This window comes from Tachyglossus aculeatus, chromosome 21, assembly GCF_015852505.1.
Source record: "Tachyglossus aculeatus isolate mTacAcu1 chromosome 21, mTacAcu1.pri, whole genome shotgun sequence".
NCBI classification, from domain to species: Eukaryota; Metazoa; Chordata; class Mammalia; order Monotremata; family Tachyglossidae; genus Tachyglossus; species Tachyglossus aculeatus.
In genome coordinates, this window is record NC_052086.1 from 54023654 (window position 1) to 54042160 (window position 18507).

At 48.2% G+C, this 18507-nt stretch overlaps 1 protein-coding gene across 1 annotated transcript in view; it reads right to left on the reverse strand.

The window, feature by feature from the left end:
• MYO15A (myosin XVA) overlaps nucleotides 1-18507 on the reverse strand; it is a 131583-nt gene that overhangs the window by 105126 nt on the left and 7950 nt on the right. Inside the window, exons 4-12 of the mRNA XM_038762787.1 lie at nucleotides 18013-18095; nucleotides 15468-15531; nucleotides 11912-12021; nucleotides 11177-11251; nucleotides 9692-9782; nucleotides 3051-3056; nucleotides 1173-1276; nucleotides 196-259; nucleotides 6-119 (exon numbers count right to left, since the gene is read on the reverse strand). Of these exons, the coding sequence (XP_038618715.1) occupies nucleotides 6-119; nucleotides 196-259; nucleotides 1173-1276; nucleotides 3051-3056; nucleotides 9692-9782; nucleotides 11177-11251; nucleotides 11912-12021; nucleotides 15468-15531; nucleotides 18013-18095 (711 nt within the window). The remainder of the gene's footprint in view (nucleotides 1-5; nucleotides 120-195; nucleotides 260-1172; nucleotides 1277-3050; nucleotides 3057-9691; nucleotides 9783-11176; nucleotides 11252-11911; nucleotides 12022-15467; nucleotides 15532-18012; nucleotides 18096-18507) is intronic.

Genomic DNA, 18507 nt, shown 5'->3' on the forward strand with positions numbered 1-18507 from the left:
ATCACCTGGTTCAGGTAATAGTAGGTCTCTGCTTCCTGAAGGCAAAAGGTTTGCTTCTGCTGGGCCGGAAGTCCCGCTAGCATCTCGTAGAAGATGTGGTAGTTGCGTTCGTCTTTGGCCTGCGGGGTCAGAGGGAGGGAGGGAGGGTCGCCATCCATTGCTGCCTCTTCCCCTCCCCCATCCCCGGCAGCTCACCTGGAACACAATCCGGGATTTTTCAAGAAGGTACTGCGAGGTTATGGCACCACAGATCAAGCCGCTGGCAGGAGAACAAAGCGCTTTGAGTGTTTAGTGATTGCCCCCAGGAAATGCCCCCCTCAGCACTTTATGGAGCCAGCAAGCCAGTGATCAGCAAGAAGGATAAACTGGGAGTGGCAGGGGCCTAGGCCCCAGTGCCTCCCTTGGGCCTAGAGCTGGCTTCCACAATGTCCCCAGTAAGGACGGAAATGGGGCTTTCTCCCTCACCTCCACTCCCACCCCATTCACTGGGCACGCCCCTCTGTCTCCCCTAGCCTCTTTTCTCTGGCAGCAGCTGATGGTGAGGGAGCAGGTGCCTTGGGAACCTCCGACTCGCCAAATCCAATCCTCATTCATTCATGCAATCATATTTATTGAGCGCTTACTGTGTGCAGAGCACGGTACTAAGTGCTTGGGAAGTACAAGTCGGCAACATACAGAGACAGTCCCTACCCAATAACGGGCTCACAGTCTAGAAGGGGGAGACAGATAACAGAACAAAACACGTAGACAGGTGTCAATACCGTCAGAATAAATAGAATTAAAGCTATAGGCACATCATTAACAAAATAAATAGAATAGTAAATGTGGACAAGTAAAATAAGTAGAGTAATAAATTTGTACAAATATATATATATATATATATACAAGTGCTGTGGGGACGGGAAGGGGGTAGGGTGGGGGGATGGGGAGGAGGAGAGGAAATAGGGGCTCAGTGTGGGAAGGCCTTCTGGAGGAGGTGAGCTCTTAGTAGAGCTTTGAAGGGAGGAAGAGAGCTGGTTTGGCGGATGCGTGGAGGGAGGGCATCCTCAGGCCCTGGAGACTCGGAGAGAAAGTGACTCTCCCTCCCCACCTGGTCCTCCTCCTGCAAGGGGATCCAGCCGCCCCTACTGGGGCCGGAGGTCGAGGCTCCAGAGCCGTCAGCTCACACTCACCCCTCCAGGAAGATCTCCATAAACTTCCCGAAACGGCTGGAGTTGTCGTTCCTCACGGTTTTGGCGTTCCCAAAAGCCTCAAGAAGGGGTGTGGCTTCTAAGATCTGTCCATCCAAACACAACAGAGCCAGGACCCTCAGTGAAAGGGGACCCTGAGGAGGGGCCCTTCAGAAAGCTGGGGGTCTCCAGCAGCTCCAGTCATCTGACTGCCTGCCTGCCTGCAGAGAGGTAAAAGCCTGGAGCCCAAGACTCTCCCCTCCTGATCCCAGGACCCCTGAGGTAGTAAAAATCCACAGTCAAGACTGTGTAGGAGCAGCCTGGGTCCCCACCTGAATGGAGCCCTTCCTACTAGAGATGGTGATGGCTGAGATTTCGGGAAGAGCAGGCAACAAGGTCAGTCTAGCTCACGTCTGAGCCCTTCGGTGTCTCCCCTGCTCTGAGGTAGGAGCCGAGGGTGGCCAGGTCTTCCAGGGACCACCCTGTCCTCCAGAGGAATTTTCTCCCAGGAACTAGGGCATACTCAACAGGATTTCCCCAGATCTCAGGACAGGTCAGGTCTGAGATTTCAGGTGTGAGAAAAATGGGCTGGGAAAACCAGCCCCATGGAAATTGCACTGCACTGGGAATCAGGAGACCCTGGTTCTAGTCCCAGTTCTGCCACGGGCCTGCTGCATGATCAAGGGCAGGTTACTTAACCACTCTGGGCTTCTGTTTCCTTCTCTGCAAAATGGGGAAAATAATACCTCCCTCTCCCTGCCGCACAGGGATGTGGTCAGGAAAAGACACTATTATTATTATTATATTGTTATCACTGGAAATGATCTCAGAAAATGAGATAAGCAGAGTTGCCAAGTGGAAAGAGCACAGGAGTGACTATGCACCAAGCACTGTACTAAGCTCTGGAGTAGCTGCAATCTAATTAGACTGGACTCAATTGGACACAAAAAAACGGCAAGGCCTAGTGGAAAGAGCATGGGCCTGCGAGTCAGGGGATGTGAGTTCTAATCCTGACCTAGCAACTTGTCTGCTGTGTGACCTTGGGCAAGTCAGTTTCCTCAGTTACCTCACCTGTGAAGTGGGGATTAAGACTGTGAGCCCCACGCGGGACATGGACTGTGTCTTTTTTTAACGGTATTCGTTAAGTGCTTACTATGAGCCAGGTTCTGTACTAAGCACTGGGGTAGATGCAAGCAAATCAGGTTGAATATAGTCCATATCCCACATGGGGGCTCAAAATCTTAATCCCCATTTTGCAGATGAGGCAACTGAGACACAGATAAGTTAAGTGACTTACCCAAGGTCACAGAACAGACAAGTGGCAGAGTCAGGATTGGAACCAGCTCCTCTGACTCCCGAGCCCATGTTCTTTCCACTAGGCTGTACTGCTTCTTGTGTCCAATTGTGTCCAATCTAATTAGTTCACATCTACCCCAGCACTTAGTACAGAGCCTGGTACATAGTAAGCACTTAACAAATACCATAAAATGGTCACTGATGAGAAAGCTTTTTGTAAAAATCAAAACACTCGGCCAATTGAAGACTTTTGATCATTATCCTTTAGGATGATGATGGTGGTGGTGGTAAAACAGAGCTTCCCAGTGCCATTTCCTCCCGCTACTCCGACCCGGCAATGTCCGATACGCGTTTACATCAGGATGCTACAACACCTTCCCGGAGCGTACACCACCCTCTGTGAAACCCCCACTGCAAACCCCCTTCACTGCCAATGCCCCATCACTGCAAATGACCCTCACTCCAAAATCCCACCCAATGCAAAAATCCCAAGCAACAAAGACCCCCAAGCCCACACTGTGGGCACTCAGTCTCAGCCCAGAGGGCCCCACCCCCCAGACCTGCACACAGAAAGATTTTTCATACCTTTATCTATTGGGAGCACAGGGATGGGGAGAAGAATGGAAACAGTAACAGGTTCACAGGGCCATCAATACCAGCAGCAGCAAATCCACATTCCCCTTCCTCCCTCCCTCCCACTGAACCAACCTGGAAACACATAGCTCACCCAAGGATTGTTGGAATTTGATTTCTCCTCAAGCATTATATTGTACTCTCCCAAGCATTTACTACAGTCCTCTAGGCTGTAAGCTTGTTGTGGGTGGGGAATGTGTCTGTTATTTGGTGTTGTACTCTACCGAGAGCTTAGTACAGTGCTTGGCACCCAATAAATACCATTGATTGATTGCTCTGCACACAGTAAGCGCTCAGTAAATACCTCTGATTGACTGATTGAAGTGGGATCATATCACAGATGGCATTTATTGAGCCCATTATTGTTTGGCGAACCCTCTGCTCAGCACTCGGGATTTGTTCTAGGCAAACTGAAGTCATGGTCCTTACCCTCAAGGGGCTTACAGTCTAGATCACACTGCCTTTACCTAAAATCCAGTAAGGGAAAGAATGAGAAAGTAGATTATAAGTAACAGACACATGCGAATAAATACATAAATAAATAGCACATCGATTGATAAACAAACAGATAATTACATGGGTGTTAAGGTGGCTGATGGAATATGGCCTGATCAGAAAGATGGGGGACCAATCAGGGAATGCCTCCTTGAAGTGGTGACATTTTACCAGGGCTTTGAAAGGGAGGGAGGGTATATTTTGGTGAATCAGAGTGGTAAGGGTGCTCCATCAGGGCGAAAGATATGAGCAACAAGTTGGAGAAGAGTAGTCACAAGACAAATACGGTTAGATGGTGAATGTGCAAGCTGTGAAGAGCAAGAGCTGGGGTGTGGTGGGAGACGCGAGCAGCAGTATGTCCTGGTGGATAGAACATGGGCCCGGGAATCAGAAGGACCTGAGTTTTCATCCCGGCTCTGCCACTTGTCTGCTGTGTGACCTTGGCCAAGTCACTTTATTTCTTTGGGCCTTAGTTACTTCATCTGTAAAATGGGAATTAAGACTGTGAGCCCCATGTGGGACTGTGCCCAACGTGATTTGCTTGTATCCACCCCAGGGTTTTAGTACAGTACCTGGCACGTATTAAGCGCTTAACAAAATACCATCATTAGATAGGTAACCAGGTATCTGCTACGGTGGCCATATTATATGGATCAATTTGCTCGGTCCTCTGTCCAGGACTGTGGGGAGCCACAGTGGAACCAACGCTTAGAACAGTGCTTTGCATATAGTAAGCACTTAATAAATGCCATTATTATTATTATTATTATTATTATAGAGCCAATTTGATTCATTTTTGTTCTTGAAGGTTCGGCCTCTCCAGCGTGATCTCAAAGCATCAGAAAATGCACAGGCTCATTAACCTTTGACCTTTCAGGAAGGTCAGGGATGGATCACAGGCTCTCCCCATTCAAAGAGGAAAGAAGGCCCAGAGGAGACCCGGATGAGAGGCCAGAGACAAGGGAGTGGGTGCAGTCCCTCCTAGCTGTGTGCCCATTTGCGAGGCCACCCTGCCCGGCGGGAAGGGGGAAGGATAATGAAAAGGCCTGAGAACTCCTGAGCATTTTAGTCTAATGGCATTTGGAGCCTGGGCACAGATAGTTCCATTGCCAAATCACGTGCCCTAAACCCTGACAGATAGGCCCAGGGAAGCCAGAAGTGGCCAACGGGTGAGAGAAGCAGCATGGAAGCATGGACAGAGCACGGGCGTAGGAGTCAGAGGGTCATGGGTTCTAATCCTGGCTCCGCCATGTGTCTGCTTTGTGACCTTGGGACAAGTCACTTCGCTTCCGCGTGCCTCAGTTCCCTCATCTGTAAAATGGAGATTGAGACTGTGAGCCCCACATGGGACAGGGACCGTGTCCAACCCGATCTGCTTGCTTCCACTCCAGCTCTTAGTACAGTGTCAGTGCTTAACAAATACCACTATTATTATTATTACTACCATTACCCGAGGCAACAACTTCAGAGTGGGCCAAAACTGAAAGGGGACTTCCTCCCACTCAGAATTAGTCCTCCAAGTGCTAATCATCCCAAGGCCCTTTCCCCACCATTCCCTGGGGCCCCCAGGGTAGTGGGGACCATTCCACCCCGGCCTGAAAAGGCAGGACGCAATACCCCTGGCTCCCAGGAACGTAGGGTCCCAGGGCAGGAAGCAGGCTCTGGAACTCAACTTCTCCATGCCCCTGCCTTGAGGCAAAACTGCAGCTAAAGTGATCCACATTGAAGGGTCTTTTCATTGTTCTTCTAGATCTCCTTTCTGGGAGACCCATTACCATGGCTGAGAATCACAATTCTCACTTAGAGGTTGCCCTTTCTGGAACTTATCACAAACAAACTTAAAAATTGAGACTCCAGCTTCCACTTAATCAATCGCAGGTCCAGCCTGAAGCTGGAGAGAGTCTCCCAAACTTGGGGTCTTCAAAAATCAGCGAGAGACTCCTAAGTATGTAGGTTGACTGAGACCTCTGGGGGCAATGGAAGGGTCTCAACCAGCCTGAGGATTCCAGGATTTTCTGCTAATGAAAGAGGGAGCGTAAAGCTTAAGGGATTCATAGCTAAGAAGAGATCACAGGAGAGTAAAAAATAATGATCCCGTGACTGTTGTTTGCCAAGAGTTGACACTGGGTGACCACAAAGGGAAGGAACACTGTTCGCCAGGACAGTTCACCAGGCAGATTCACTTATACCACCCCCCTGTATCCAGGATTTTCTGCTAATGAAAGAGGGAGGGTGAAGCTTAAGGGATTCATAGCTAAGAAGAGATCACAGGAGAGTAAAAAATAATGATCCTGTGACTGTTGTTTGCCAAGAGTTGACACCGGGTGACCACAAAGGGAAGGAACACTGTTCACCAGGACAGCTGTGAATCGTTAAATAACTCATTCGTTCATTCATTCAATCGTATTTATTGAGCGCTTACTGTGTGCAGAGCACTGTACTAAGAGCTTGGGAAGTACAAGTCGGCAACATATAGAGACAGTCCCTACCCAACAACGGGCTCACAGTCTTCAGCGCTCAGAACAGTGCTTTGAACATAGTAAGCGCTTAATAAATGCCATTATTATTATTATTAGAAGGGGGAGACAGGCAACAAAACAAAACGTGGACAGGTGTCAAGTCGTCAGAACAAATAGAATTAAAGCTAGATGCACATCATTAACAAAATAGATAGAATAGTAAATATGAACAAGTAAAATAAATAGAGTAATAAATCTGTACAAACATATGAAGAGATCACAGGAGAGTAAAAAATAATGATCCTGTGACTGTTGTTTGCCAAGAGTTGACACCCGGTGACCACAAAGGGAAGGAACACTGTTCACCAGGACAGCTGTGAATCGTTAAATAACTAATTCACTCATTCAATCGTATTTATTGAGCACTTACTGTGTGCAGAGCACTGTACTAAGAGCTTGGGAAGTACAAGTCGACAACATATAGAGACGGTCCCTACCCAACAACGGGCTCACAGTCTTCAGCACTTAGAACAGTGCTTTGCACATAGTAAGCGCTTAATAAATGCCATTATTGTTAGAAGGGGGAGACAGACAACAAAACAAAACATGTGGACAGGCGTCAAGTCGTCAGAACAAATAGAATTAAAGCTAGATGCACATCATTAACAAAATAAAGAGAATAGTAAATATGAACAAGTGAAATAAATAGAGTAATAAATCTGTACAAACATATGAAGAGATCACAGAAGAGTAAAAAATAATTATCCTGTGACTGTTGTTTGCCAAGAGTTGACACCCGGTGACCACAAAGGGAAGGAACACTGTTCACCAGGACAGCTGTGAATCATTAAATAACTAATGAATCACCAATTCGTTGACAGGTTGCACAGTCTAATGGAGGGAGCAGGGGACGGGGAGTTGGGACTGGATTGGGTAACTGGCCCCTGTGATGGGCTGGCCTTGGGCCAAAACTCTTCCCTCCCTTCTACGCTTTGTCTTCTTGGGCTGGAGGTGGTGAGAGAGGGTCAGGGGTGGCGAGGGTGGGTCAGGGCTGTAAGGAAAGCCAGACCACCTCTGTGGTTCACCCTCTCTACCCCGGTGCACCTGAAGACTCCCCTCCCGCGTAAGCTCCTGGTGGGCAGGGAATGTGTCTGTTTATTGTTATATTGTACTCTCCCAAGCACTTAGTACAGTGATCTGCATAGAGTAAGTGCTCAATAAATACAATTGACGCACTGCCTCTGCTTCAGACTGCTTTCCTGCACTAATACACATGGTTAGGCTGGGGAGGGAAGGGGCTGCTCTGAGATAGGGGCCTGCTTTTCCAAGGAAGTGACAGGTGTAAATTTTAACCCGGAGAGGGAGGGGGTTTCTCTCTACCACCCACTGTTGAGTAGGGACTGTCTCTATATGTTGCCAACTTGTACTTCCCAAGCGCTTAGTACAGTGCTCTGCACACAGTAAGCGCTCAATAAATATGATTGATTGATTGATTGATTAGCCCAGGGTCCCTCTTGGCTTTGGTTCAGTACTGGCTGGAAGGAACCTCAAGAAGTCACTCAACCTTGTCCTCTCCCTGACTTTCCCATCTCTGTTGACGGCACTACCATCCTTCCCGTCTCACAAGCCCGCAACCTTGGTGTCATCCTCGACTCCGCTCTCTCATTCACCCCTCACATCCAAGCCGTCACCAAAACCTGCCGGTCTCAGCTCCGCAACATTGCCAAGATCCGCCCTTTCCTCTCCATCCAAACCGCTACCCTGCTCGTTCAAGCTCTCATCCTATCCCGTCTGGACTACTGCACCAGCCTTCTCTCTGATCTCCCATCCTCGTGTCTCTCTCCACTTCAATCCATACTTCATGCTGCTGCCCGGATTATCTTTGTCCAGAAACGCTCTGGGCATATTACTCCCCTCCTCAAAAATCTCCAGTGGCTACCAATCAATCTGCGCATCAGGCAGAAACTCCTCACCCTGGGCTTCAAGGCTGTCCATCCCCTCGCCCCCTCCTACCTCACCTCCCTTCTCTCCTTCTCCAGCCCAGCCCGCAACCTCCGCTCCTCCGCCGCTAATCTCCTCACCGTACCTCGTTCTCGCCTGTCCCGCCATCGACCCCGGGCCCACGTCATCCCCCGGGCCTGGAATGCCCTCCCTCTGCCCCTCCGCCAAGCTAGCTCTCTTCCTCCCTTCAAGGCCCTGCTGAGAGCTCACCTCCTCCAGGAGGCCTTCCCAGACTGAGCCCCTTCCTTCCTCTCCCCCTCGTCCCCCTCTCCATCCCCCCATCTTACCTCCTTCCCTTCCCCACAGCACCTGTATATATGTATATATGGTTGTACATATTTATTACTCTATTTATTTATTTATTTATTTATCTTACTTGTACATTTCTATCCTATTTATTTTATTTTGTTGGTATGTTTGGTTCTGTTCTCTGTCTCCCCCTTTTAGACTGTGAGCCCACTGTTGGGTAGGGACTGTCTCTATGTGTTGCCAATTTGTACTTCCCAAGCGCTTAGTACAGTGCTCTGCACATAGTAAGCGCTCAATAAATACGATTGAGTGAGTGAGAGTGAGTGAGGATGATCAAAGGTCCTACCAGTGGGAACAAACAATTCATTCATTCATTCAATCGTATTTATTGAGCGCTTACTGTGTGCAGAGCACTGTACTAAGTGCTTGGGAAGTACAAGTAGGCAACATATAGAGACAGTCACTACCCAACAACGGGCTCACAGTCTAGAAGGGGGAGGCGGACAACAAGACAAAACATGTAGAAAGGTGTCAAAATCGTCAGAACAAATAGAATTAAAGCTATATGCACATCATTAACAAAATAAATAGAATAGCAAATATGTACAAGTAAAATAAATAGAGTAATAAATCTGTACAAATATATACAAGTGCTGTGGGGAGGTGAAGGAGGTAGGGCAGGGGGGTGATGGGGAGGAGGAGAGGAAAAAGGGGGCTGAGTGTGGGAAGGCCTCCTGGAGGAGGTGAGCTCTCAGTAGGGCTTTGAAGGGAGGAAGAGAACTAGCTTGGCGGATGTGTGGAGGGAGGGCATTCCAGGACAGGGGAAGGACATGGGCCGGGGGTTGACGGTGGGACAGGTGAGAACGAGGCACATCATCAATCATCATCAATCGTATTTATTGAGCGCTTACTGTGTGCAGAGCACTGTACTAAGCACTTGAGAAGTCCAAGTTGGCAACATATAGAGACATTCCCTACCCACCAGTGGGCTCACAGTCCAAAAGGGCACAGTGAAGAGGTAGCAGCAGAGGAGCAGAGGGTGTGGGCTGGGCTGTAGAAGGCTCTCTGAGCTGAAAGTGTATTCTTCTGACCCCAGGGGGACACAGCTGACCCTGCCACAAGCCTATTATCTAGTAAGACTAAGAAGGAAAGTCTGCCAATTACAGACCCAGGCCAATGTGGACCAGATTAAGTAATGTGGCAAATCCTAGGGTGTTCAGGTCTTGGCTGAGATCAGTCCAGGATAGCCCATAGCTGAGTTTCTAGATGTGCCCCTGCTATATGCACATCACTAAGGCAACCCCAATTCCCACCTCCCTGGAAGTTCCACCACCATGGGAGTTTGCCCAACCTGCCGAGTGGTACCTCACTGTAGGCCAATATCCATACCTTCTGCATGACATCCTGTTTCTGGTTCACGGCCGCCAGGTAACGCAGGATTAGCTTTGTAGCTTCAGTTTTGCCTGAGCCGCTTTCCCCACTAAACGAGAGAGAGAATATGTCACATATCAAAGACAGATCTAAATTATTTTTTTAAACGGCATCAGTTATGCACCAGGCACCGTACTGGGGTAGATACAAGCTAATCAGGTCGGACATAGTCCATGTTCCATGTGGGGCTCACGTTCTTTACCCCCATTTTCAGGTGATGTAACTGAGGCAAAGAGAATTTAAGTGACTTGCCCAAGGTCACACAGCAGACAAGGGGCAGAGCAGGGATTAGAACCCAGGTCCATGGACTCAAGTCCCATGCTTCTTCCACTAGGCTATGTGGACTTGTATCTGTAGACACCGCCTCCCTCCCAAACCACCTCCTTCATAGACCCGACTCCCATTAAGGCAAGGAGAGTTGAGAGTTTTCTGTGTAAGGATGGAAAACTGAGTTACAAAAAGACTGACTTCTTTTACTTGGGACTTGGGAGACTTGGGGACTTGGGAGAAGCAGTGTGGCTCAGTGGAAAGAGCCCGGGCTTTGGAGTCAGAGGTCATCGGTTCAAATCCCAGCTCTGCCACTTGTCAGCTGGGTGACTTTGGGCAAGTCACTTAACTTCTCTGGGCCTCAGTTCCCTCATCTGCAAAATGGGGATGAAGACTTCTCTGTCTCCCCCTTTTAGACTGTGAGCCCACTGTTGGGTAGGGACTGTCTCTATATGTTGCCAACTTGTACTTCCCAAGTGCTTAGTAGTGTTCTGCACACAGTAAGTGCTCAATAAATATGATTGATTGATTGACAACCTGATTAAGCACTTAGAACAGTGCTTTGGCACATAGTGCTTAATAAATGCCATTATTATTATTATTACTATTGTTATTATTTTACTAGGATCAAACAGCAAGTCAGTGGCAGATTCAGAATGAAAACCCAGCTCTGTTGACTTTCCAGTACAACCTCCCCTAACCTCCAATATTCTCTTTCCAAAGCATGATTCGGGGAAGATTATTCAGCATGGAAACCTATATTTTCTAACCCAAAAGCTGTCACTAATCGGAGAGCTTCATTCAGGTGAATGAAATACAGAGGAAAGCTGACTCGCTGAATTTTTCAGACCTGAGGGGACTTGAGATCTTGGCAGTTTGGCAAACCGAACAAAATGGAGTTTAAATAAAATTGGATGTCGTCGTGAGAGACGGCCAGTTATCCGGCCTTTAGGGGCGGTGATCCAAACTGAATAATCGTCTCTCTAGTGTTAGAACTAGAAAATTTTGCTCCTGCCACAGCTGTATGTAGCCTCAGAAAATCCTCCTCAGTCCCTTGGAGGCCGTGGCATATCCAGGCTCCAGCAGAGAAATGGGTAGCATCAGGAGTTGTTCAACTCCTTCCCTTGAGGGTCCAGACCTTTCTGTCCCCTCCCAGCCCCTCTGGGCCTCTCTCACCTGATGATGATACACTGGTTGTGTTTGGCATCCAGCATTTTGGTATAGGCGAGATTTGCGATCGCAAAAAGGTGCCTGCAAAGCGCAGATAGGTTAACTGAAACAATACAATGCACAGAATCACACAGATTCACTTATGCTACCCCGCCTGTATCCAGGCAGGGATGTACTTAAACCATCCCCATCAGATGGCAAGGGGTAGTGGATCCCTCTAGTAGATTTCCACCACTTCCCACAATAAGCAGTTTAAGAATTTAACGACTATTCCATCTGGAAAGCTTTGATCTAAATCTCCCTGCTGCAAGGAAGGCCCATTTCTTCTGGTTCCTAAGGATTTCCCCCAGGATGCCCCACACTTTGACCGACCGGGCAGTCTGGGGAGGATGGATGATACAGGCCAGATTATATGGTGCCCTGCCCCAGGGCTAGCTCTGAGTCTTGCTGCTGCAAAATATTGACTGAGAGCAGTGGAGAAGAGGTGGGAAGGAGAGATTGAAGAGCTAAACATCTGCTTGTCAAACACAACCTTCACCCCCGCCCTCCCCGCCCTCCACGAACCGATAGCATCTCTCCTTCCACCAGCCTCCCTGCCATCCCTTACTCTAAGTATCCCAGGCCTCCGGGGCACTTTTCTGCAAGGCACTGGCCTCGTTGGCCAAAGAATAACCCAACCGGAGCAATTCCAAGAGACAGAGGCGCGTCCCGGATTTCCCCGGGGAACTGGGAGGCTCTTACGGTGGATTTTCGCCCAGGGCCCTGCCTTTGTACTGTAACACCTGGTCCATCCCGTAGATGTTGAACATTTGGTACGGATTCACAGACACCAAGATGCTGCCAATGTACGTCTGCAACAGAAACAGAGATTTCCTCCTGGAAGCAGAGCTGCGGCTGTCCGTCTCAATGAACCGTGGGTACCGGGACAAAGATTTGGGCTTGAGATTTCACCTCTGCCCTGGAGGTGAGAGTGACCTTGCCTTCTCTTTGATTGTCACTTCCAGCCCCCTTGGGGACGCCAGTCCAACTCAGTAGAGCAAAGCAACTGAGAAAGATGCAAGGCCCCCCGTCAATTAAGTTTCATGGGTGAGCTCTTTGTGGGCCGGGAATGTGTCTGTTTGTTGTTGTATTGTATTCTCACAAGTACTTAATATAGTGCTTTGCACACAGTAACTACTCAATAAATACGATTGAAAGAATAAATGAATGACGGTGGGGAGTTTTCTTGTTGTGGAGCATCAAGGAAATGGCCCCGGGAATGGAATTGGAAAGGGGAAAGCCCCGCTTTTCCTCATCTCCCACTCCCTTCTGACATCGCCCTGACTTGCTCCCTTTGCTCTTCCCCCAGTCCCAGCCCCATAGCACTTATGTATAAATCTGTAATTTTATTTATTTGTATAGCTGTCTCTCTCTGCCTGCGCCACCATCCCCCAACTCCTGCAGACTGGGAGCTCATTGTGGGCAAAGATGATCACTCTTTACTGTTGTATTGTACTTTTCCAAGCACTTAGTACAGTACTCCGCACATAGTAAGCACTTAATAAATACGACTGACTGAATGAATGAGTGTGCCCAGCTAGCCTGCTGTAGGAGGCAGGCCAATGGGCTTCAGTTTTTTGATTGTTTGTTTTTTATGGAAATAGTTAAGCACTTACTATGTGGCAGGCACTGTACTTCACTCTGGGTTAGGTAATAATAATACTAATAATAATAATGGCATTTATGAAGCGCTTACTATGTGCAAAGCACTGTTCTAAGCTCTGGGGAGGTTACAAAGTGATCAGATTGTCCCACGGGGGTTCAGTCTTAATCCCCATTTTCCAGATGAGGTAACTGAGGCCCAGATAAGTTAACTGACTTGCCCAAAGTCACACAGCTGACAATTGGCAGGGACCGTCCCTATATGTTGCCAACTTGTACTTCCCAAGTGCTTAGTGCAGTGCTCTGCACACAGTAAGCGCTCAATAAATACAATTGAATGAATGACTGTATATATGTTTGTACATATTTATTACTCTATTTATTTTACTTGTACATATTTATTCTATTTGTTTTATTTTGTTAATATGTTTTGTTTTGTTGTCTGTCTCCCCCTTCTAGACTGTGAGCCCGCTGTTGGGTAGGGACCATCTCTACATGTTGCCAACTTGTACTTCCCAAGTGCTTAGTCCAGTGCTCTGCACACAGTAAGCGCTCAATAAATACGATTGAATGAATGAATGAATGAATGAATTGGCAGAGCCGGGATTTGAACCTGGGACCTCTGACTCCACTGAGCCAAGCTGCAAGATAATCAGGTTGGACACAGTCTCTGTCCCAAGCAGTCTCACAGTCTTTATCCTCAGTTTACAGATGAGGTAACTGAGGCACAGAGTGGTAAAGTGGTTCGCCCAAGGTCACGCAACAGACAAGAGGCGGCGCCGGAATTAGAACCCAGGTCCTCTGACTCCCAAGCCCACCCTCTTTCCAATAGGCCACCCTACTTCTCTGGTTTTCTGTTCTAAAGCGCCTACAGCATTTCCAAGGGAAGCAGGGAGTAAATAATAGGCCAGAACTACGAAGGGCCAATTCCAGTTTAATCGCTGATGGCCTGGGTGCCCTGGGGCAAGTCCCTTCACCTCTCTGGGGTTCAGTTTCCCCATCCCTTCATCCACAGGAGAGGGAGGGAATGCTAATATGAAAAGCAGCGTGGCTCAGTGGAAAGAGCCCGGGCTTGGGAGTCAGAGGTCATGGGTTCAAATCCCGGCTCCACCAACTGTCAGCTGTGTGACCTTGGACAAGTCACTTCGCTTCTCTGTGCCTCAGTTATCTCATCTGGAAAATGGGGATTAAGACTGTGAACCCCACGTGGGACAACCTGATCACCTTGTATCCTCCCCAGCGCTAAAAACAGTGCTTTGCACATAGTAAGCACTTTACAAATGCCATTATTATTTTTTTTTTAGAGAAGCAGCGTGGCTCAGGGGAAAGAGCCTGGGCTTTGGAGTCAGAGGTCATGGGTTCAAATCCCAGCTCCTCCACTTGTCAGCTGTGTGACTTTGGGCAAGTCACTTCACTTATCTGTGCCTCCGTTATCTCATCTGTAAAATGGGGATTAAGACCGTGAGCCGCACGTGGAACAACCTGATCACCTTGTATCCTCCCCAGCGCTTAAAACAGTGCTTTGCACATAGTAAGCACTTTACAAATGCTATTATATTTCTTTTTTTAGAGAAGCAGCATGGCTCAGGGGAAAGAGCCTGGGTTTTGGAGTCACAGGTCATGGGTTCAAATCCCAGCTCCTCCACTTGTCAGCTGTGTGACTTTGGGCAAGTCATTTCACTTCTCTGGGCCTCAGTTCCCTCATCTGTAAAATGGGGATTAAGATTGTAAGCTTCACGTGGGACAACCTGATCACCTTGTATCCCCCCCAGCGCTTAGAACAGTGCTTTGCACATAGTAAGCACTTAACAAATACCAGTATTATTATTATTAAATCTCTGCAGAAAATCAATCACTCAATCAAAGATATTTATTGGGTGTTTATTGTGTTCAGAGCACTGTACTAAGCACTTGGGAGGGTAAAAGAGGGGCTCACCTAAGGCAATAATTGAACAACAACAACAACATATGCAAATAAACACTACACGAGTGAGGCATGATATAAACTATTCTATTTATTGTATTTTGTTAATATGTTTGGTTTTGTTCTCTGTCTCCCCCTTTTAGACTGTGAGCCCACTGTTGGGTAGGGACTGTCTCTATATGTTGCCAATTTGTACTTCTCAAGCGCTTAGTACAGTGCTCTGCACATAGTAAGCGCTCAATAAATACGACTGATGATGATGATGATAAAGACAGTAATGTCTTTTGGTCAGAGCTCAGCCCGGCCAAAGTCAGGCAGATAGAAGCCCCTTGCTCTTCTTTCCTAGGGAGACACTCCAAAACTGTTTGGTCTCAGTCAGTCAGTCGATTGTATTTACTGAGCGCTAACCATGTGCAGAGCACTGTGGAAAGCACTTGGGAGAGTGCTGCATAACTTTATAACAAACACATTCCCTGCTCACAATGAGCTTACAGTCTAGGGGGGAGACAGATATCGTCATCAATCGCATTTATTGAGCGCTTACTGTGTGCAGAGCACTGCACTAAGTGCTTGGGAAGTTCAAATTGGCAACATATAGAGACAGTCCTTACCCACAGATATTAACATAAATAAATAAATTATAGATATGTACAAAAGTGTTATAGGGTTAGGAGTGGGGAGAGAGCATGTCTTCCCTTTGGAAGTTTTCCCACCAGCAGAGGAGGGACTTACGTAGATGATTTCCCGGTCAAATCTAGTCTTCACATTGTACAGCACTGAGGACTCCTGAAGATCACTGGAAGGACAATAGAGAGGGACTATCTGAGTCTTAGGACACAGGTATCTGTCTCAAGAATTTTTTTTTTTAATTGTATTTGTTAAGCGCTCACTATGTGCCACGTACTGGACTAAGCACTGGGGTAGATACAAGATAATCGGGTTGGACACAGTCCATGTCCCTCATTTAATCCCCATTTTACCAACGAGGTAACTGAGGCACAGAGAAGCAGTACCATCATCAATCATATTTATTGAGCTCTTACTGTGTGCAGAGCACTGTACTAAGCGCTTGGGAAGTACAAGTTGGCAACATATATGGCTTAGTGGAGAGAGCCCGGGCTTGGGAGTCAGAGGACGTGGGTTCTAATCCCGCCTCTGCCACTCGTCTGCTCTGTGACCTTGGGCAAGTCACTTAACCTCTCTGTGCCCCAGTTCCCTCATCTGTAAAATGGGGATTAAAAGTGTGAGCCCCACGTGGGACAACCTGATTACTCTGTATCCACCCCAGCGCTTAGAACAGTGTTTGGCACATAGTAAGCGCTCAACAAATACCATAATTATCATTTTAAGCAATTTACTGAAGGTCACACAGCTGACAAGTGGCAGAGCCAGGATTAGACTCTTAATATTTATGATTTCTAGGCCCTTGCTCTATCCAGTAGGCCACGCTGCTTCCCTAAGCCTGAGCCACCATCCCCATCCTCCTCCCAAAGATGCCAGAATCCCGGCATCTGGGTTTCTTTGAGGCCCCCGATCCCAAATCTTTGCAGCATGGTGTAGTGGATAGAGCACAGCTTGGGAGTCAGAAGGACCTGGGTTCTAATCCTGCCTATGCCACTTATCTGCTGTGTGACCTTGGGCAAGTCACTTCACTTCTCTGTACTACAGTTACTTCATCTGTAAAATGGGGATGAAGACTGTGAGCCCCATGAGCCCCATGAGCCCCATGAGCCCACTGTTGGGTAGGGACTGTCTCTATATGTTGCCAACTTGTACTTCCCAAGCGCTTAGTACAGTGCTCTGCACACAGTAAGCACTCAATAAATATGATTGATGATGATGATGATGACAGGGACTGCGTCTGACCTGATTAGCTGTATCTACCCCAGTGTTTAGAACAGTGCTTGAGACGTGGTAAGCGCTTAACAAATACCATCATTATCATCCTCATCAGTGGCTCATTTCAGAAGTGTCTGGAGGAAGCACATTTTGCCCTGATGTGGGAGAGCCGCTTAGATCAGAGAGAAGATCCATCGTCAGAGTCGTACTGGGAAATACTGGAGAGAAGAGGGGCCCTTTCATTCATTCAATCGTATTTAATGAGCGCTTACTGCGTGCAGAGCACTGTACTAAGCGCTTGGAAAATACAAGCCGGCAATACAAGTCTGCAGAAAGCACCACCCCTGCCCCTCCCCAACAGATGCCCCCCACCCTCCCCACGGTAACAGGCCCCCCGAATTCAGGCAACTCTGTTTTCTGGGCCAATCTAGCCCTGACATCCTCTGCTTTGGACTCACTGCCTCTGCTCTCAATCAATCAATCAATCAATCATATTTATTGAGCGCTTACTATGTGCAGAGCACTGTACTAAGCGCTTGGGAAGTACAAAATAAAATAAATAAATAAACGGTCCCTCAGCGTGGCCCTGTGGTGGACACTGCTCTTCTGGCCAAGGCCCCCTAATAATACTACTACTAATAATAATGGTATTCATTAAGCACTTACTATGTGTCAAGCACTGTTCTAAGTGCTGGGCCAGATTCAGGGTAATCAGGTTATCATCATCATCATCATCATCAATCGTATTTATTGAGCGCTTACTGTGTGCAGAGCACTGTACTAAGCGCTTGGGAAGTACAAATTGGCAACATATAGAGACAGTCCCTACCCAACAGTGGGCTCACAGTCTAAAAGGGGGAGACAGAGAACGAAACCAAACATACTAACAAAATAAAATAAATAGAATAGATATGTACAAGTAAAATAAATAAATAGAGTAATAAATATTACTCAGGTGCTGTGGGGAAGGGAAGGAGGTAAGATGGGGGGCATGGAGAGGGGGACGAGGGGGAGAGGAAGGAAGGGGCTCAGTCTGGGAAGGCCTCCTGGAGGAGGTGAGCTCTCAGTAGGGCCTTGAAGGGAGGAAGAGAGCGAGCTTGGCGGATGGGCAGAGGGAGGGCATTCCAGGCCCAGGGGATGACGTGGGCCGGGGGTCGATGGCGGGACAGGTGAGAACGAGGTACGGTGAGGAGATTAGCAGCGGAGGAGTGGAGGGTGGGGGCCGGGCTGTAGAAGGAGAGAAGCCAGATGAGGGAACGGAGGCACAGAGAAGTGAAGTGACTTGCCCAGGGTCACACAGCAGACAAGTGGCGGAGGCAGGATCAGAACCTACATCCTCTGACTCCCAACCACGTGGCTCTCGCCACTAAGCCACGCTGCTTCTCCCACTAGGCCAGACCCCGGAGTCCTCCTTGCCCCAAATCCGCCAGGCACTCACTCCAGCTGGGTCATGTCTTCCACCCCGTCCTCGTCCAGCTGCTCTCGGTGTCTCATGGACGGCAGGTTGCGGATGGAATGCATCTGTGCCCAGGATCAAGACAAGCAGAGAGAGCCAGGTAAGGGAGGGTGGGTGGGTCAAGGGAGGCGGGTGGCACAGACCAAAGCTGAGACTAGACCGTGAGCCCGTCTTCTAGACTGTGAGCCCGTTGTTGGGTAGGGACCGGCTCTATGTGTTGCCAGCTTGTACTTCCCAAGCGCTTAGTACAGTGCTCTGCGCACAGGAAGCGCTCAATAAATACGACTGAATGAATTGAATGAATGAGAAGGGACCGCTTTCTCTACAGCTCAGAGCCCTCTCCGGGTCTCTTCTTACACCACCCTTCATCGTCATCATCATCAATCGTATTTATTGAGCGCTTACTGTGTGCAGAGCACTGTACTAAGCGCTCGGGAAGTACAAGCTGGCAACATATAGAGACAGTCCCTACCCAAC